The sequence below is a fragment of the Anabrus simplex genome, chromosome 14 (assembly GCF_040414725.1).
Source record: "Anabrus simplex isolate iqAnaSimp1 chromosome 14, ASM4041472v1, whole genome shotgun sequence".
Lineage (NCBI taxonomy): Eukaryota > Metazoa > Arthropoda > Insecta > Orthoptera > Tettigoniidae > Anabrus > Anabrus simplex.
The window spans coordinates 52,511,955-52,534,471 of NC_090278.1; the positions used below are offsets into that span (position 1 = coordinate 52,511,955).

At 39.8% G+C, this 22,517-nt stretch overlaps 1 protein-coding gene across 1 annotated transcript in view; it reads left to right on the forward strand.

The window, feature by feature from the left end:
* LOC136885565 (proline-, glutamic acid- and leucine-rich protein 1) overlaps positions 1 to 22,517 on the forward strand; it is an 84,815-nt gene that overhangs the window by 37,213 nt on the left and 25,085 nt on the right. The window contains exons 8-9 of the mRNA XM_067158210.2: positions 1,041 to 1,223; positions 2,949 to 3,059. Coding sequence (XP_067014311.2) covers positions 1,041 to 1,223; positions 2,949 to 3,059 — 294 coding nt within the window. The remainder of the gene's footprint in view (positions 1 to 1,040; positions 1,224 to 2,948; positions 3,060 to 22,517) is intronic.

The following is a 22,517-nucleotide window of genomic DNA, read 5'->3' on the forward strand; positions in this document are numbered from 1 at the left end:
TCTCTCTCTCTCTCTCTCTCTCTCTCTCTCTCTCTCTCTCTCTCTCTCTTTCTCTCCCCTTTTCTTTTTTCTTACCAATGTGGCTTAACTCTTTGAGCACCAAGGGATGACTTTTCATTCCTACGTGAACTCGCTGAAAGTGCCAGGAATGATATTTCATCCCTCATGTAGACTCGTTTATAGAAACAGTCGTAGTTCTTCCTTTTCCATTAGATGGTAGCACATATCAGTATATTCTTATCAAGGAAGGTGATAATCTTCTGTCGTAATTCATACTAGAACATTCCACAAATTTCTGCGGCAATGCTTGACGTAATGTGTGTACTGACTGTCTGTGGTTTGGAAAGTTTCACCCAGGAAAATGTGCGGCAATAATATATCGCACTATGCTGAATCGTCTACGCGTAAAATTAAATTAGCACACTCAAAAATCATAATCGTCGTCCAGTACTAGATTGTAGTCGGTTAAAACCATACTATTTGACATCTCTTCTAAAACTCTACTGTTCGCTGTCTCTCTTCTGGAACCACACTGTTCGACGTCTTTGTAGAATGATTCTCTGACCATCCAACAGCTTCACTAATTCTCATTGGTCGTCAGCTATTCTGCGATGTGATTCGTTCTTCCAAATTTGGAGCAGATCTTTCTGGAATGTCACTCCCCTTGGCTTCCGGCTCGCTAGGTGACGTAAACCCTGTGATGTACGGGGACCTTGATCGCCTGACCCAGTTCTGTCTCGTCCGCAGTGGAACGGCACGGTTCCTAGCAATGAAATTGATTGCATACACAGAAGAAATAGATTGATAGGACACATTTTGAGACACGAGGACTTGTTAGTTTATGAGGGAAGTGTAGGATGTAAGAAGAATAGAGCTAGACCAGGGCATAAGTGTGACGGATGCAGTAGTCGCGTAGAAATCAAAGTTTTCATAAGAATACTATGTTCATTATTTTCACCTTGCTACAGTCCAGATTCTCAAAGACAGGTTCCTACGCTATGTTACTACTTGTGTTGAGTGACGTGACTCCATGTTTACAGTGCCGAGTTCCCTGTGGCCAAGGCTGTGCTGCCCGATCTTGTGTTAAGCCTCGTATGCCGTGGGCTTGCAGTAACCAGTAAGACGCTGGGAAAGAAGATCTCCAATGAGAAGTTGGCCCTCAGCTTGGCTCTCCCTCAGATTCATTTGGCCCTCTTGAAAGTCGTCAGGAGTCTTATAGCTTGGTAAGTAATCTGAATGTCTACTTGTAGGCCTCACCAATGTTGTCAGAGCTATTTCTTGATTTTTCATTTGACACCTAAATGAAATGATTCCCCATTGAAGAAAATATGAATGAATTCAGCAGTTTCTTATACAGTAGAACCTCGATAATTCAAAATCCCGCCTAATTTGAAGAAGCTTTCGTTCCCGGAAACATGAGGTATCATTTTGCATGTTATTTAAATTGTTTAATTTGAAATACAGATAATTCGTAATTCGAAGTACAATGTCTGACCCATTAACATAATTCAGACTTTTAATTCGAAACTGCCTTTACATTTTAAAGCAATAGCATCTTATAAAATAATTTAAATTCAGAATTTTTCCACGTCATGATAGAACGCGTCTTCCGGAACGACTCGCTTTGCTCTGTCTTCAGTGTGCTTCATAATTGCTAAATTCAAGTGAAATCATAATTCTTTTGTATTCAGAGTTTTAAGGAACGCCGCAATATCATGTAGCAAGCAGTGTGTGGAGAAACAGAATAAGAAGCATAGCTCATATAATCAATTTCGTACGCACCAAACAAAATTGTTAGCGGTAATGCCAATGAAACTGCATTGCTTTCTTTTAATGCCGAGCCCAAACGGTCTTATGGTTTTAAAGGAGGAAGTGCCAGCCAGGAAATCGTACAAGGGTGGAGAGTCATTGTACAGTGTTGCGATGCACACGGAAGTGAGAGAATTCTTCCCCTCGTCATTGGAAAGTTCGATAAGCCGCATTGTTTTAAGGGCGTCGGGCACTTTCCGTGCAAGAACAAGTCATCTAAGAAAATGCAAACAGAACTGTAATCCGAAAAATAATGCATTTGAACAGGGAGTCAGTATAATTTACCGTCGTCTTTGTATCGTGTTTTTTCTTTGGCCATGTGGGGTTATGTTTGTCAGTGAATGATCCATCCAACGTAAATGCTCCATGTTTGTCAGTGATTTATCCATCCAACATTGTAAATGCACCTTGTTGGATACATTTTGGAAATAGTTCTTTCCATGGCATTGGAAAGGTTTAAACTGTGAATCAAGGTGATTGAATTCATTAATGGGTCTTAGAATACTTCATGATGTGGCAGGTGTTGGTATTTCTGAGTTATGACAGGAGTGCCATGGCAGCAAATCGTACCTGTATTTACTGTATTGTGTTGAAGCAAGAGACTTTCTCTCCTTGTTGTCGGAAAGTTCGATGTTTGAAGGGCATTGGGTACTTTCTGTGCAAGTACAGGGCATCTAAAATGCATACAGTACAGTAATCGAATGAATAAAGCACTTGCACATGGGAGCCAGTATCGATTTCTCCTTGTCTTTCAATTATGCGTGATTTTTTTTTCGTTGTGCAAGTTTATGTATGTCGGTGAGTTATCAAAGTGCATTGTGCATTATTTGAATTCACCTTGTTGGATACATTTTGGAAATAGTTCTTTCTACGGCATTTGAAAGTTAACTGCAGCAGTAACAGCCCTTAGAATAGTGTGTGACGTGGCAAGGGTTGGCGTTTCTGAATTGCGAGTTGGTGGTTAATTCGAAATCACGTAATTCGAAGTGTGATTTTTGAGTCCCAACGACTTTGAATTAACAAGGTTTTATTGTATCGTAGATTGCTTCGATGAAGTTGCCTTTATCTGCCTAATATTTGTGTGCTCTGCTTTCATTCTGCAAATAATTGTTTACCGTTTTCCATTTTTTCATATGCAGTTGTGGCAGTACTCTGCTACAGTATGGCTCTCTCATCTGTAAGCTGGTAGCGCAGACCCTCAAGTGGACGGCTGTGAATGTCTGGTGTTATGGGATGGACAAGCCATATGGGTGAGTACCACAGTCAGAAAGCATCTGTGTGTAGTCAAACTTTAGTTTTGTTACCTGGAAAATCCTGAGAGTGATAATGGTGATCATCATCATCATCCTAAACCATCTCCAGTTTCCCGGGTGTGGTATATGAGCCTCCTCCATCTCATCCTGTCCTTGTACCATTCTTCCTCCACCAACTTGTCCCAATCATGACCTCTCAGCATTACATCGCTCTTAACTAAATCTATCCATTTCCTTCGTGGTCTTCCCACGGGTCGTCTTCCTTCTACCTTTCTGTCAAATTCCTTCCTTGCAGTTCTGTTTACTGGCATCCTCTTCATGTGACCAAACCACTTCAGTCTTGATATCTGAATCTTATTTAGGAGAGCATTGTCTATTCCTACTTCTTCTCTAATTTTCTCATTCCTAATCTTGTCTTTCCTGGTTTTCTGGATCATAGTGCGTAGGAATTTCATTTCAGCTGCCTGAAGTTTGGAATTATCTCTATTGGTCAGTGTTGTGGTTTCGAGACTGTATGTAAGAATTGGTGTATAATAGGACTTGTACAATGTCATTTTTGTTTTCATGGGTATTTGCTCATCCCACAGCAGGTGTCTTACCTGGTGGTAGAATTGTGTTGCCTTATTGATTCGATTGTTCACCTCATGTTTTGCTAGGTTGTCATTTGATATAACGCTACCCAAGTATTTGAAAACTGGAACGCTGTCCAGTTGAGCTTCATTTAACATGATTATTGGTTCTGCTCCTTCCCCATACACTTTCATCACCACCGTCTTGGTCTTGCTGATGTTTAAACCATATTTCTTAAACTCCTCATTCCAGCTTTGTATTCTCTCTCCCAATTCATCTTCTGAGTCACTCCAGATCGCAACATCATCTGCAAATGTGAAGGCTTTGATATCTCCATGTTCTTTCCTTTTAATAGATTTCATTACTACATCCATTACAATAATAAATAGAAGTGGTGACAATGAGCTGCCCTGCTGCACTCCTCTCTTTGTTTCAAACCAGTCCGACAAACCACATCCTACTTGAATACAGCCTCTGTTCCCACTATACAACCTTTTCACTTTGTCTATGAGGCTATCTCACGCTTGAAGTTCTTTCATGCATTGCCAAATTCTTTCCCTTGGTACACTATTGTATGCTGATTATAATTTATTTATTTTGCATATAATGTCCTACATTGTACCACTCCAGTCAATTATACAAAAGATTTTTTGATTTACCATCAGCCCAGTAATAACCATGAAATACGTAATAGGACTCGGTAAGTTTCTCAGTTTCATTTTCAAGGGAGAAATCTATTCTGGGATGATTAAATACCCCAACAAGCAAAATGACCCTGTTGACTTCATTCCAGTTCTCACCCATGGGCTCAAAACATACCCTACGTAACAAGGTTAATAGTAAAATCCAGTGAATGGAAATGAAATTCATCAGAACAATGAACCACAAGGCCAGGAAGGACAAGATTAGAAATGAAGCAAACTGTTACCGAGCTTTTAGAAAGATGCAGACTACAATGGTTTTGACATGCTATGAGGATAGACAGAAGGAGAACAAGGAATTACTTCGACAGAGAAGTGAAAGGGGAGAGGCCAGTAGGGATTCCAAGAAATCAATGAGGAATCATTGGATAAACATAGTGAAACTGGTGGTCCAACAAGAAGAACGTCAAGTGGAGGACATAGAGGAACAGAATCTGTACATTGACAGAAAGTGGCGAGTGCTTGTACACCTTTCCTGGGGAAACTGGAGCTGGAAAATGAATAATAATAATAGTGCCAGGCTGAGTGGCACAAATGGCTTTCAGTGCCCAGGTTGGGAGAGTCAGGGTCTGACAGTAGACTTACCGGCATGTAAAACAACGTGGGCGAGACAACGTTCTTACACCTCAGCTTCTCTGGAAAGAGGTTGGCACATTCGAACACTTTCTGATATCAAATAGAAATGCAATCGAACCCGCAAGTTATGGCTCCCGAAACCAATGCTCTACCATGACAGGCGCTCAGTCTGGTTGGAAACTCCTATCTTCAGAAAACGTATTTTAGTTCTATGCAAACTCAATGGAACAGAGTTAATGTGGTTGTATGTTAACATACGGTAGCCTCAAATGGAAATGATTCTGGTTCCACCTTGTTCAGTACAGGTTTCACCCTTGTTTATAGGACTTCTTTAGCCGTTACGTTTGATAAACTATATTGATACTCGGTTGAGAATTAATTTTTTAAAGCATCCGACATTGCACATCAAAATTTCATATAAATGTTCGCTTAAGATAGTCTTCTTAGGGTAAACTGTCCCATATTAAATACTGACTAGAAAAGGAAGAAAGGTAACCATGTCCATTAAACTGTTGTAACTCATTGGAATAGGCATAATCTTGCTGTGCTCTTACATGAAAAGCTCACCACCATTATCCTGCTCCTTTCCCCTTATCCAGCTCCTGCCAGGTGGGGCATTTATGGCACTTCTCCACCTTCCTCTCTCCTTCCACCATTCCACTTCCGTCATTTTGTCCCAGACCCTGTTTCTTCTGCTAGCGTTCCTCTTTATTGAATTGTTTCACCTTGATCTAGGTCTCTCTCTTGCCCTCTTTCATAGAACTTCATCTCCATCATCTGTTTTGGTATTCTTTTGTCCTCCGTCCTCTTTACATGTCCAAACCATCTTAGTTTACTCCTGTCAATTCTCTCATTTAGGTTTTCCATTCCTACCTTCTTTCTCTCAGCTTTGCTTCTCAGTCTGTCTTTCCTATCATACTTCCTAGGTATTCTACTCCTCCCTACTTGTCATTGTCCAGGTCTCGACTGCGTAGGTCATTAAGGTTGCATAATACATCTCTGTATACGTCTTGGTACTTCCTTATTCCAGATAAGGGGTCTTACACTCTGGTAGAATGCATTGCCCTGTGGCACTCCTTTGCTAATCTCCAAGTCCAGCCTTGTATTCTGCATTAATTCACTCCCTACGTATTTAAAACTGTCAAGTTTCAAGGCTTTGACCACCAATTTTCACACTGCCTTTCCCTTGTCTTTCTTCTCTTGATATAACCATGGTCTTGCTTTTCTCTGCGCTGATTTGCATACCAATTTTTCTGTGCAGTGCATCAAGTTGTTGTTCTACTTCTTTGCTGTTCGTTCATTAAAACACAATATTGTCTGCAAATAGTTATAACTTAATTTCCCTATTCCCATATTGCTTCCTTTGGTTCCTTGACAATTTTATCTATAACCATTAGAAATAAAAAAGATGATAGCGCACCCGCTCGTGCCTTGGTCCAGTTTTATTTCTAAACCATTCCATCTTTCCAACCAGAGTCTGTACACTGCTGATGCAGTTGTACATTGCCTGCACCATTCCTACAGTTTGTGTACCCAGTCTCTCTCTCTCTTTTTTTTAAATCATGGTTCCCCAAATCACCTGTCTGGGAACACTATCATATGCCTTTGTTAGATCGATGAATATCATGACCAAATCCTTTCCATATTCCCAATTCTTTTCCATTAATTGCCTCACGCTGAAGACTGGGTCCACTGTAAAACTTCCACTTTAAAGCCATACTGTTCCTCTTGCAACTCTCCTTCAGCCTTCTCATTCTCCTCTCCAGTTCTCCTTTCCAGTATTTTTGCCACTTGTGATGTGTGCAATTCCTGTACACATGCAGTGGCCAGGAATGTTGCACTGTGAAGCACACTAATACGCTGTGCGTTGAGCTGGCCTCAAGCTTGCACATTGTTACCACCCCTCCAGCACTGCTCCTCCCAGCGTGACAGACTTGATTAGCCATTCGGAAGGGGAATATTGCTAATCGTAGTAGTCATCAAGGGGAATGCTGCTAATCGAAGCAGTCATCCAGAGTCCGAAAATTTCACACGCATACTATAATATTATTTTATTGTGGTTTATACATCATATTATTAACTTTATTGGCCACATTGGACCACTTAAATCTTTCATGTACACTTTTTCTTTGAAGGTTGTACTGTTTGATTCTACTTATCTATCCAGTACTCCTTCATTCGTTCTGATCGCAGTGTTCTTAATTCGTCTGAAATCTCTACAGGCCTTCTGTGCATCATTTCAGTTGAAAATACGTCATATACAATAAACAAATACAAATCCATACGATGTGTCCTAGTTTGAGTAAACCTGTGACAATACATATCATATACAGAAAAAGTCTGTTATAGCGAAAATTCACAACAGCAGAAAATTTACTCACTATATGGGATTTTCATTATATCCAAATGTTGTATAAAAGTCGGAAAACCCCTATATACTTTAAAATCAATATGAAACGGCAGTCACTTTGTTCAAAACTTGCGTTTCCGCAGATGATATTCACACTACGGCTTACTTGTTTGTTATTTTTCGAAATCCGACACTACGAGAAAGTGTGTGTTTAATTTCATTCTGAAAAAAATTACAGTACCGTATTTTTCGGAATCTAAGACGAACCTCAATTTTTTCTTCAAAAATTTTTAATCGGGCTCAAAAAGTGCTTTGTAAAATCATATGAATGCCTTTGTTGCACAGTACGCATTTTAGACTATTTTTAGATGGAGAACAGTGTCTTTCGTTATGCCGCATTTGTTTGCGAGTGCATAATTATTCTTTATTTCCATGGGTTAAATGACCGTTAACTTGAAATTAACATCATAATATCGAAAAAAAAAAAAACCTTGAAAATTTCCAGGCAATACCTATTCCATGCGTCTCTACAATATGGCGATCCGCCAGGGAAATATTCTTGCTGTCCATAAAATTGTTACGGTACTTTTATTCAGCGTCAGATATTACCGCTACACTCACGTCTCGGTTACCGTGGTCGGCCAACTTCAGCGGCTAGCAATGTATCGGCCTAATCGCAGATGTTGAAGGTCAACAAATGAGTTTATTGCACCATGGTATGGCCATTCCGCCCTTGCGTATTTCGTGAACATACCTCACAATTTCATCTTCAACTTCTCTAAAGCGTCCTTGTTGCGGACCACTGTATGCACTTTTTGTACAGTACAAATTTTTTTAAGCTATCTTTGTCGTTACGCTGATGCCAAATATTGGCTTTAGCTAGGCTAATGCCATATTTTTGTGCAGCTGCACAATTATTCTACATTTCCAATAATCATTAATTTAAAATTGGTATCATAATATCAACGAGAACCCGTTGAAAATTTGCCGGCAATACCTCTTCCACGTATCTTTATGACTATCCATCACGAAAATATTTCTGCTGACTATAAAACTTAATTTCTCTAAGTGTGGTACAGTAGACGCGTTATAACTCTGCCACTGTGTAGCCATGGCCTTTCTAAATTCGAAGGCTCGCATGTTTTGATGCCATCATCATCATTTCCCTTTATCCAGCTGTAGCCAGGTAGGGGCAAATATGGTTCCTCTCCACTTTCTTCGGTCTTTCCACCCCTCCTCCTCCAACATTGTGTCCCAGTCCAGGTTTCTTTCTATAATGCTGCGTTGGATGGTATCCTTCCATCTCAATCATGGTCATCCACGGCCTCTCCTTCCTTGGATTTGCATTTCCATCACTTTTTTTTGGCATTCTTTCGTCGCTCATTTGCTTTATGTGCCCAAACCATCTTAGTTGGCTCTTCTCTATTCTATCATTCAATTTTTCCACTCCAATTTCTTCCCGGATTTTCTCATTCCTTATTTTGTCTCTTCTACTCTTCTGTAAAATACTCCTCAAGAACTTCATTTCGGCTGCCTGTATTCGGCTCTCATCCTTCTTTGTCATTGTCTATGTTTCTGCTCCGTAAGTTGTTATGGGTACGTAATATATCTTGTACATAGTATCCTTTGCTTCCGTTGGCATATCTTTGTCCCATAACATGTTTCTTACACTATGATAGAAACAACTTCCAGCTTGAATCCTTTTACTAATCTCAGCATCCAGTTGAGCATTCTCCATTAATTCACTCCCCAGGTATTTAAACGTTTCCACTACTTCCAAGGGCTTGCCTGCAAGTCTAATCTGACCTTTCCCTTCTTTCTCCCCTCTAGTCATAACAAGAGTTTTACTCTTTTCTACACTTATTTTCAATCCACATTCTTCGATCTTCCCATTCACTACATTCAACTGTTCTTGAACCTTCCTATCGTCTTCTCCCCAAATCATAATATCATCTGCAAATAACATCATGTTCATTTCTCTTCCTCCATATGCTGCTTTTGCTGTTCTCATGATGTCATCCATTACTATTGTAAACAGGATTGGTGATAGAACACTTCCCTGTCTCAGCCCACTAGTTATTTTGAACCAACTTGTCCTGCCAACTTGTGTTTGCACGCAACTACAACATTCCTTATACAATGCCATGATCATTTTTATTAATCCCTGTCCAATTCCTTTTTGCACCAGACTGTCCCAAACTTTCATCCTGGGGACACTGTCATATGCCTTTTCAATGTCAATGAATGTCATCACCATATCATTCCCGTACTCCCATTGCTTTTCCATTAGTTGTCTCATAATGAAAATGGGCTCTATTCTTGACCTTCCACTTCTGAAACCAAACTGATTTTCCTGTATCTGATTCTCAACCCTCAACCTTATTCTACTTTCCAGTATCCTTTCCATTATCTTAGCAACATGGGATATTACAGTAATTCCCCTGTAGTTCTTCAAAACTTTCTTATCACCTTTCTTGAAAATTGGGATGATTATTCCTTTTTGCCAATCCTCAGGGACCTCCTTATTCTCCCAGACATTCCTGAGAACCCGATATGTCCACTGCAGGCCTACAGCTCCAGCTGCCTTTATCATCTCCACTGAAATTTCATCTATTCCAGCAGTTTTTCCATTCTTCATCTTTCCGCTGCCATTTCAATTTCATTCATTGTAATTTCTTTATCCATTTCTTCATCAACTAATTGCCTTTCCTGGATGTTTTGATGCCATTCTTCAGATTTGTGAAACGTTTTTGTAGAGGCTAACAGATTGTCATTCTCATTCCGTCTTCACTTTTTCCTGAGATCCAGTGACGTTACACACAGGCACTGTACAACCAGTTCCTGCGGCTAGCGATGTATAATAAAGAGGCGGTCGTTCGTCAACAAATTTTGTGTGTGCATGCGGCTGTCGGGGGTGAAACGAAGCAGCGTGGTTACTGCGGGAGTTGCCAGTGGTATTCATTACTGTTAGCCGGCAAATGGAAGACGACCCTTGATTTTTCGCATGAGATTCTGAGGGAAAAAGCATCATCTTGGATTCGGAAAAATACGGTATCACTCCAGAGTTTCCTTCTTCAAATGGCGTCACCTAACCTATATGTGTGATGAAATTTTTTTTATTTGAAACGCAAGTAGAGAAATGAGTTATCCTAGCTAAAAATTTACATATGAATAACCTTTCCGAAATTAAACTAGACGCAAGAAAATATGAACTATCCTCTGAAATTAGTGATGTACTCTGCCATATCTTGAGGTGTATCACATTCTTACTTGATTTCAGTATATAACATTAAAATTAAGATATCGTTTACTTTAGCCATTATTTTTAACAAGTTAACAACTGCTATCGGCCACGTTATTTACGCATTTATTAAGAAAACTTGTTATCCTCTTTCATTTGCAATTTTCCTTAGAGAGCAGCAGTCGCTGGGTATTAAGTTACTAATCGACTCCAACATCGCCTTCGAATGTCGACGAGGAAGCTTGCAAATGCACATAGTGAGAAAACTATGCCGTACCAAAGATCATCAGTCACATTTTGTAGGGAACGTTTGTTTCCTTATTCAAACTGCGTCACCTATCCTAACTTAACCGTACTATACATATGATGAAAACATACGTCAAGTGACAGTAGAGAAATGATAACCTTCTCGCTATGAGTTTACATGATGATAACCTTTCCATAATTTAACCAGATGCGAGAAAATGTAAACTAACCTGTGAAATCAATTATGCACTCTGCCATATCTCGAGGTGTATCCCATTTTTACTTAATTGCAGTACGGAAAGCGATTGTTTAGTCAACCTTTATTTTAACGAGTCAAGAACTGTTATCGGACACGCTATTTACGCATTTATTATGAAAATATGTTCTCTTTCATTTCGAATCATCTTTACGGTACAGCAGTCGACGGATATTACTAATAGACTCCGACATCGCCTTCGAATGTCGACGAGAGAATTCGCTAGTGGACATAGCGAGGAAACGATACCGAAAATAATCAAATTCAACATAATCACTGGGGTACATAAATATCGGTAATGGAAAAAACCTTGCATGCTTAATCACTTGTAATAACGGATGCGTCAGTGATAGGGCTATCACTGTAACCAAAGGATAATACAGTTTTAATATACGAATTTTGAAGGGACAGCACAGCATTGTCAGGATAAAGGGGTTCTCGTTATATGCCGTACTCACTATATCGGACTTCTACTGTGCATATCACATACGAAATGCTATTGTATTGTATCTTATTAATGCTTTCTCGGAGTAATGATGAAACCAATGTCCGGCACAAACGTACGGCACACAGACAATAGCGCAAGCTGCTTCGCAAGATTTCGTCAGATAATCTTGTATGCAACTGTAGTTTGTGAAGTTTTACAGCCTGTTTTCCAGTCAGTGACTGGGTCAGGGGTGGGATGAATGAAGCCCCCAACTTGCGGCGATGATAGGAATTGTGCTGGCTGCCGAAGCCTGTTGCACTCCTCTGGGGCAATGATTAATGGCTGACAGATGAAATGATAGTGGAGAGTGTTGCTGGAATGACAGATGGCAGGGAAAACCGGAGTACCCAGCGGAAAACATGTCCCGCCTTCGCTTTGTCCAGCACAAATCTCACATGGAGTGACCAAGATTTGAACCACGGTATCCAGCAGTGAGAGGCTGGCACACTGCCGCCTGAGCAATATAGGCTCGTTTGTGAAGTTTCATTAGAGAAAAACCTCTCCCAAACACAGGTTTTATAGGATTGCAAATTTTTGCTACCTTTTCTCTTTTCTGATGTGCTTTCCATACTGCAGTGCGTTTGCAACAGCAGTTCCAATGACCTGCCATCCTGAACCCTGTGTGCTATGTTCCCTGGCAGTCAAACTCGTACTATACACCTGGTCGATTCTACTGTCAGAGCTCGCCACCACATTACGTCTCTCTCCCCCCAAGAGTGGACATGCTTAACACACTGTGAACTGTGCAGCGTTTGGGCACCACTGCTCGATATTATAGCACACTTTCTTGTTCCTCTTCTTGAAAGACCGGTATTATTATTCCTTTTCCCCAGTCTTCTGGCACACACTTCTGCCTCCATATGCACTTTAGCAATCTGTACATTTAGAAATTCTTTAATTCAATTTTTAAATGTAGCAAAATACTTCCAAAACGGAACAACGTAAACATTAGGTGATTAAAATCTGTAGTGCTCATAAATTAAATCTAAAAAAGACAAGAGAAGCAAGGAATCAGAATGCGAATATGCAACCAGAACTCAAAACTATGGGTCAGTTGAATGAATATTTGCTCCATATTGTCATGTGGATCTGTTTACTCTTGCGTGCTCACATAACTGGTAAGTCGCTGCTCTCCATATGCTTCCTATATACGTACCTGCTAACTTTCCCGATTTTGGGGGGAGACTCCGATTTTCGACAGTTTTTCCCGCCTCCGATTATTCTATTATTTCTTCTGATTTTAACTTATTTTTTGGTGAATTTCATACATTTGTTATCAAATCCCGCCGTTTCAGCTTTTTTACGCCAGTGGCCGGAAGTCCTTCAGTCATTGGCCTCTTTCAAACGAAATATCGGGGTTTATTAATGCGAGAAATGTGCGCGAATGTGCAATTTTTATTGAAACCTGATATTTGAATCATTGAAAAATGATATTTATTACATGTAATGAAACGTTTATGGCGCAACGCATATATCGATTGTCAATCTCTCGTTCTCGCGTACTATTTTCGTGTTTGTTCACAGTTCATGTCAGTCCAGTCGATTTTGGAGACTTGTCGCTAGATATGGAGACTTTTTTAGTAATATAGTAACAGAATTTCAATCATAACAACTAGTGACTTTTCTATGGATTTTAGGAGACATTTGGGGACAATTGACTAATTTTAATTTATCTCGATATAAATTAAGGAGTTTTGTCTGTACATTGCTCAGAATTTGAAAAGAATGATATTTCTGTACTGGTCATGACCACAGTAACAAGGGGAAATGTACGTTTTAATTTTCCGTAATTTCTGTCTCTCTGTATTTACGCTCATCACGAGAAAACAGCTGAAGAAAACTTAATGAAAATCGGTATATACAGTCGGGAAATACGGAACTACAGTCTACGCTATAAATAATTTTATTCATCTTGTTCGAAATGGTAGTTTAGGGGAAGGTGCCAAAATTTCAATTTTTAATTACATATCTTATTGGTCATATCGGAAAGTACCGTACTACATAACAAAAATTACAGAGAATACAATTTCAGATTTTTCATGTCTTATTCAGTTTCACCGTACCAACTATAATAATATTGGTGGCGATGGTGATTAAATTTTGAAGATGATTATAAGAAGGAGAAAAAAGTCATGAAGGAATGATCGATTGAATTATAACGCAAGAGAGAGTCATGAAAGAAAGGACGACTCTCTTTACATTAGATGCCCTAATATCACAAAGTCTGAAGAAAACTAAATGTGAAGGCCTGCAATATTGATAGCTCATAAAATTTTTCAACAATAACATTATATTGACCATTGTTTGTTGTGATGTGCTTTGTATATTCTACTGCCATTTATCTCCGATGGATGGCATTGCTGTTGCGTGTCGAGTATAGCAGCCTGCCTGAATATTAGCGGGAAGTATCTGGGGAGTTAGATCTCTCTCTTCTTTAGCATGCCATTCCTCTGGTTCATAAATTTTCCAATACTACTGGTACGTAACACACTGGATCATCATAGTATTCCAGCTATTTGATCCCTACTTTGAGGCAGTTATTAGAATGAGCAGTGTGCACACTTAAACGGAATATGACACAGGAGTGTTCGCAGTTATCTGTGGCGTTGTCATTCTAGCTTTGGAACTTTGAACTGTTAGATCGACACCATAGCACTTTTAGTTAAAAGTGAGAAAATGTGCTGTTTTTCATTTTGTTTGATCAAATATTTCATATGACAGCATTGCTTTTAATCGCGACATTCATACTGACGTCATCGCAATGACCTATGTTGACTTTAGTTTGGAAGACTTTAAGGACAGTCTTTCTGAGAATTCCGTAGCGTAGCACGGGTACATCAGTTAGTTGTTTGATACAAATAGCATTGCGCTTTGCATAATCGCACAGGCGCTTGATGCATTATATTAATCTATGCATTTGCTAAGTAGTGGCATGTAAGTGCATGACTAATTCATACATGTGGAACATGAGTTCATACTATTTTCAGTAGGCTTGTCAGAGACTGATCATCTCACTCGCATACTTCCTGTGAGGAAATAGAGATGAGTAATTTTTAGCCTTGTAGCCTCGTATAGCAACAGTCGGGCTTTGAGGCAATAAGTGTTATAAATATATCATAGTACTGTATTGCAGAAGACATGTAGAATATGCAGTTTTGACCAATTGTATCTCCTGATTTTCATATCAAAATCTCGTGATTTTTTGTTTTTTAAAGTTGGCAGGTATGTATATATAATTACAGTGCACTAATATTCATACAGTTTTCATGAAGTCTTAACATTTGGGGGAAATGTCTTGCAAAGTGATGGTCAAGACTTCTGCCTCTTGGAGCGCAACCACTGCTGTCGCGTGGGGAGACTGCTTACCTTTCTCTCCTCCTCCTCCTCCTCCTCCTCCTCCTCCTCCTCCTCCTCCTCCCTCCTTGGCACCAGGAGTGTGGCCAATCAATCACTCATCATTGATATGCATTTAGGGCTGTCGTCCAGGTAGCAGATTCCCTATTGATTGTTTACCTAGTCTTCTCTTAAATATCAAAAGAATTTGGAAATTTATCAAAATTTCTCTTGATAAATTATTAAATTTCCGTACTTCCCCTTGGAAGAGCAGTATTCGAAGGCCTGGATAAGATCTTCAGATGTATCTCTATATACTGAAGTCAGAATGGTTAAAGCATTAGTCTTTCCCATACCTACCCCCTGTGGATGGGGGCGGTAGAACAAACCCACGATATCCCCTGCCTGTTGTAAAAGGCGACAAAGGGGCCTCTAACTTCGTAGGGTGGGTTGGCGACCATGGGGCTCTTGGCTAAGTCCTGGCATTGCTTCCACTTGTGTCAGGCTCCTTTCATCTATCCTATTACACCTCCTTTGGTCAACTCTTATTCTTTTCCAACCTGACGGTATTACGTGCGGAGGCCTAGGGAATCTCTCTTCATGCTCTTCGTGGCCTTTGTCTTTCTTTGACAGTTCACTTATTTTGGAAGTGTCGGATCTCTTCCGTTTTTTCTCCCTGATTAGTGTTGTATAGAGGATGGTTGCTTAGTTGTACTTCCTCTTAAAACAATAATCACCACCATCAAACTGGACCATAAGGAAGAGAGATAGGAAGTATATTGATGCACTTAAGCCCTGGTGTTGGAGAAGGATATCGTGTATCCTTTGGACAGCCATGAAGACAAATGCATGGGTCATTCAAACCAGATCTGTTTCTTGAGGTATTCATTACGAGATTACAGCTGTCATATTTTGGGCACATTATGAGATACTCTGGTTAATTGGAAAAGTCTATTACGCTTGGGAAGGTGGAGGTATCTCAGAGACGAGGGTGGCCAACATTGAGATGGTTTAGACTCTCTGAAATCCAACGTGAATATCATATTTTCTCGCATAATTAACGCCCTTGCGTAATTTACGCATCCCAATATTTTTGGGTCCATCTTCTTCAAACATCCGTCATGCAGCTGCGGATGCATTTCGAAATAAAGATGTCAGCTACTAAAGTAGCAGCCTTGCCATTGCGAAACTGGGCATTCCAGATACCGGGCAACGTGCTGTTATCAGCCATTTGGAAATAACACTGCACTAGTTCAGTGAGAGAATCAGCCCAGAAGTGACTGGTGATGCTCTATTCCAGTCTGATACAAACATATTTTAAGAGTGTTCTGGGTACGGGACATACGTTTTATGTGATCTCAAAATTGTTTTTTAGTCAACAGTGAGCAAGTATTCAAGTAATACTGCATCATATAAACTCGCGGTGATCAGTTACGCTGGAACATATGGAAATAGGACGGCAGGACGCAAGTATTCAGTGTCCGAATGCAACATGCGCTACTGCGGTAACAGGAGTGCACTTAAGCGACCAACAATTCTTGCAAAGAATTTCGCGGGCCAAGAAGCGACAAGTTTCCGCAAGTATAGGAGGATCTGCTTAAATATTTGATTTCATTACGCAATGTTTCATATGCCGTTTCTCACGAAATGCTGTTATTTTAAAGGACGATAAATAGCCGCTGCACATGCAATCACTGTCTCGGATTTGGAGTTTAGCCGTGGCTGGGTGAATAATTTTATGAAGAGAAATGGACTTTCTCTTCGACGAAGAACAAGATTATGCCAAAAAATGCCAAATGATTTCAACCAAAAAGCAATTGATTTTCATCACTTTGTGATTGGGAAGTGTAAAGTAAAGGAATATTTGATCTCAAATAGGAACCATAGGTCAGACACCAATTAGTTTCCATATGCCACAAAGTCAAACAATAGATAAGAAAGGGACCCAGTGTTATCGTATGCACTACTGAAACCGAAAAATAATGTACTGCAATGCTTGCTGTAAAAGCTGATGGGAGAGAGCTTGTACCTTACATTGTTCTAAAACTAAAAATAATGCCTAAAGTAAAATTTCCATGAGGGATTCACGTTTGTATCCAAGAAAAGGAGTGGGTGGACATGTCAGTCATTCAAGATTGGATACCAACTGTTTGGGAAAATCTAGCAGGATCCCTCCTTCGATACACGGCCCTTCTCATGTTGGAGAGTTTTTTTTTTGTTGTTGCCAGAATGTCATTATGACATTACGTGAATTGTACTTGTATTAGTCCATGTTTATTTCACTTCAGGGCCCTGTTTCATAAAACATATTTCACTAATATTATTAGTAAAAACCAATAATATTAACTAATAAATTTAGTATTATGTTTCATAAAATTATTTGCTAATAATATTAGTTATTAGTTTATGAGTCAAACTTACTAGTAGATGTTCCTAATAATATTAGTAGATTGTTTCATAGACACCACGGCTAATAAAAGTTACTCATATTATTAGGATTATTTCCATGAATGTATTTTGACTCATAATTCATATTATTAGTGAAACCAAAATGAGTGGTATTTTAATATTTTAGCATAAAATCGTGAAGATCACTGAAATGGTCGACTCTGATTCAAATAGTGATAAGGAACAAGTATAGGTATTCACCATTCAATAAATGTTATGCCAAAAACAGCCTGTACTGGCATGTAACAAACATATGAATACAATGGGAGATAGGTTAGGTTACAGAACTACCCCCTGTGGGTCGGGGACGCAGATGAAGAATACACCCACGGCATCCCCTGCCTGTCGTGAGAGGCGACTAAAAGGGGTCCAAGGGGCTCTCAACTTGGGAGTGTTGATTGGTGACCACGGGGCCCTTAGCCGAGTCTTGGCATTGCTTCCACTTACTTGTGCCAGGCTCCTCACTTTTGTCTATCCTGCCCGACCTCCCTTGGTCAACTCTTGTTCTTTTCCGACCCCGACGGTATTAGAGCATTCGAGGCCTAGGGAGTCTTTCATTTTCACGCCCTTCGCAGCCCTTGCCTTTCTTCATCCGTTACTTCATCTTTCGAAGTGACGGATCCCTTCTTTCTTCTTCTTTTCTCTCTCTCTTTACACCCTGTGGGTGGGGGACGCAGACGAATAATACACCCACGGTATCCCCTGCGTGTCGTGAGAGGCGACTAAAAGGGGCGACCAAGGGATGATTGAATTAGAACCATGAAACTACTTTTGATTCGTCCATCACGCGGGGAACACCATAGGTTGCCTGTACTTGCGAGTAGTACCGCTATATTAGGTGCGAAATAGGTTTGTGATTAGCAGCAGCCAAGAGCCTGGCCCGGGGTTTTCCAGTACCCGTGTGAGCAACACCGCGGGTCTGGGCGTTGCCTGTGAGTTGTACCACTATATGAACGACACCGTGGGTCTGGGCGTTGCCTGTGAGTTGTACCACTATATGAGCAACACCGCGGGTCTGGGCGTTGCCTGTGAGTTGTACCACTATATGAACGACACCGTGGGTCTGGGCGTTGCCTGTGAGTTGTACCACTATATGAGCAACACCGCGGGTCTGGGCGTTGCCTGTGAGTTGTACCACTATATGAGCAACACCGCGGGTCTGGGCGTTGCCGGTGAGTTGTACCACTACATGAACGACACCGCGGGTCTGGGCGTTGCCTGTGAGTTGTACCACTACATGAGCAACACCGCGGGTCTGGGCGTTGCCTGTGAGTTGTACCACTATATGAGCAACACCGCGGGTCTGGGCGTTGCCGGTGAGTTGTACCACTACATGAACGACACCGCGGGTCTGGGCGTTGCCTGTGAGTTGTACCACTATATGAGCAACACCGCGGGTCTGGGCGTTGCCTGTGAGTTGTACCACTATATGAACGACACCGTGGGTCTGCGTTGCCTGTGATTAGTACCCACTATGTGAGGAACACCACTGGACCTGTGGGACTGGCACCCGTGACTAGTTCACCTAGGTGAGGAAACTCATCAGTTTGCGTTGGCTATGAGTGGCACCATTGTGTGAGAAACACCATAGGTCTGTGTTACCAGTACGAAGTACAATAATTGTGAGTAGTGCCATCTCGTGTGGACCACCGTGAGTCTTCGCTACTTTTGATTAGTACCCCAACATGACAAATACCATGGTTCTACTTTACTCACGACATGTACCATTCTGTGGGGCCTTAGACGTTGGTTTTGCACCCCTTTAGACATCAAGCATCATTGTGCTTTATAAGTGGTCCCTTGGTCAGTAATACTATTATTTACGATCTTTTTGGAGTCTGATCCACTGTGTTTGTTTGTTTGTTGTTTTTTGTTGGGTTCATGTCCATCCATTCATTCTTCATGATATTTTTTAAATTTTCTTTTGGTCAGTGGATGAATTTGAATTTTTTGTTATTTCGTACCATTAGGGGCCGATGACCTCGATGTTAGACCCCTTTAAACAACAAGCATCATCATCATTATCATCAGATTACAGAACTTTTGAGTATTTGCTTGATAGGATTGGTAATAGAACGTTCCACTGCAAGGAATGAAGCATAACCGTAAAATAGCAGATTCGCATTGCACTCCACTGGTTGGTAGTTATACACAGTATCATTGTGTTTCTCTAATGCAGTTCTGCTTGGACTCTCCAGGTATCCTTTACAGTCTTGGCTTATATGACCAGTAAACCAAGATGATGGTGATGATTATTGTTTTAAGATGATTTAGGCAACAACTAGGCAACCATCATCTATAACAACACTAATCAGATAGAAAAATGGAAAGGATCTGACATTTTGAAAAATGAAGACATCTGCCAAAGAAAGAGAAGGGCCACGAAGGGTGTGAGAATGAAAGACTCTCTCGGCCTCACAACCTAATACCGTCAGGTTCGGAAAAGAATAAAAGTTGAACAAGGGAGGTCCTAAAGGTAGATGAAAATGAGCCTGGCACAAGTAAGTTGAAGCAATGGCAGGACTCATCTCAGTGCTCCGTATTCGCCAACCCACGCTCCCAAGTTGAGAGCCATGGGACCCCTTTTAGTCGCCTTTTACGACAGACAGGAGATACCGTGACTGTTATTCTACTGCCCCCACCAACAGGGGGTAGTAAACAAAGATTTTGCTAGTCCATGTCAGAGATTTTTAAGAGCACATGAAATAAAAAAGTAAAAGGAACCAGGAGGGTTATAGTGTGCTTTAACTCAATCACTTTCTGCAAAGAAACTTTCTTCTCTTACATTATTTTCACTTCTTTTATCCATTTTCATATGTATCAAAGTCACAACAACAAAAATATCAAGTGAGCCTTTCGAACATGTGGATTAATAGTCTGTTGTAGTCAAGCATTAGCCTACTGCTAGGAACAAACCCAAACCAAGAACATATGGAACAGACCGATTCTAACCTCCATTTGTATCAGCTGACTAATGAACTAATATTATTAGTGAAGATATTTTATTAGTCATGTGGAAATCTTTATGAAACAGAATTTGGTAAACTAATAATTATTTTTATGAGTTCTAATATTATTAGGTAATATTATTAGTTAGTTTTATGAAACAGGGCCCGGGTTTTATTGTCAGCTCGTAATGGGAAGATTATTTTCCAGTGTTGGTACTTCAAACCCACGTGTCCAACTTACTTGATGTACCCTATTTGACTTTTCAGAAAAAATCTCACGCCTAAATTTTACTATAACTGCAAATAAGTTCAACCAATTGTGTTCATATTACATATGATATACCCTTTTAAATGTAAATGAATTGTCAATAATTTTTAAATACCTGAATTCCTTGAATAATTTACGCATACAAAGTTTTCGCCAGTATTTTTTGTCAAAAAAAAAATATGTAAATTACGCGAGAAAATACGGTATGTCATTGAAGGATCTGAAGTAGGCTGTATAGTTGAAGATCAAAATATCTGGAGACAGTCCATCCATGCTGTTGACTCCTTCCTGTAAATGAATATTTGCCAGATTGCTTGCACCCAAGGAGCACTGTTTGGTCAGGCCTAGTTCAGCAGCTAATTCATAATGAGACAATATGGCAGTTTGAGGTTGATCGTTGTTGTTATTATTATTATTATTATTATTATTATTATTATTATTATTATTATTATTATTATTATTATTATTATTATTATAGTGAAAATTCAAATTTACGACTTATATCATGTTTTCCCTGACCTTATGTCATAAAATGTAAGTCCGTACTGAAATTCTGTATAAGTTACATAAAAGTTTCCTTGAACTTCTATTTTCATGATTTTACAATTTCTTCAAAAACATGGTAGTATTTTGAAGTCCCATAGTAAAGGAACAATTTCGTTCCCACGAGTTATTGGTCGGAATATATTACGTGCTTCCCTGTTGGTGAACTGAATTACTTGAAATGTTTACAATGTTTCGCGCATTACTATTGGCGGTTGTGGAGAATGATGGCAGTAATCAATACTTTGGTGGCCTAGCAAGAGTGAGAATCGTGGCATTTGTTTGATAAGTCAAAACAGTAACGTGCAGTGAGAAATTGGGGTTAAGCAAAGCAGTCTGCATATTGCGTGTTTCTTATCGTAGTGATTTACATTGCTTTAGTAACTTTTGCAACTTGTAAAGCATTGTGTAACATTTTCTCACGGAGAAGAAATAGAATGCCTTTTCTCTGGGATGAGAAAATGAACGTTTTGGAGCAAGTCGATGCCCACAAGGGGACTCGCACGAATTTGGCTACAAAATATTGTCCGCATATTTCTACATTACACACAGTCGTGAAGAAACAAGGGGACATATAGAACAGTTTCCTGTGTTGTCACCCTTCCTTCTCAGAAGATTGCAAATCCATGAAGGTGTCGCCATTAGAGGAGTTAGTGTCTATCCTTTCTAGTTGGTTTAAGCAAGCCCAGGCTGTCAATGAAAACACAGATGGATCACATCTGAAGGAAAAGCCGCTACTTATCGCTGTGCAGCTTGAGATTGGCTGCTTCAGAGAATCAAACTGTTGGATCGACTGTTTGAAGAAACTACATATCCTTGTTTACAAGGCTTTTTCTGGGGAGAATATGGCTGTTAAACCTTGCAATGCTAGGTTTATCTATACGTAGCCACTCTGTGCTGGTTTGTTTTTCCCAAGAATAAGGAATTATGGAAAAATAGCTTTACTGGTTATTTAACTGACATTTTAAGTTAGTAAATTGAAATTAAGCATAAATTTTCAATGGTGGTGTTATTCAAAGTCCAAAAATGGACATTACTTTGGCATTGTTCAAAGCACTTCTGAAGTCTACTATTCATAGAACTTTGGTAAACTGTTCAGACCTTCTTGTAATATTCATTGGTAGCCTCCACAATAACCTGTACCAGTGCAGAACTGAACAAACACAGAAAGAAATCTATTTTTGGAGAATCATCGTTAAGTATATTGTCTACAACACCTGAATTGCATAAACAGAAAGTGTGAAGTGTTTGAGTAACTAACCAGCAATTCAAGAAAATTAATTAATTATTTATTTATTTATTTATTTATTTATTTATTTATTTATTTATTTATTTATTTATTTATTTATTTATTTATCACTGGTGGAGGTAGGCTTTTCTCCTTCATCTTCCTCACTGATGTCATTATCTTCACTAACATTTCTTATCACATCGTCTCCAACATCATATTCAGTTCTTTTATTGTGCAGAAAGTCATTATCTGCACCA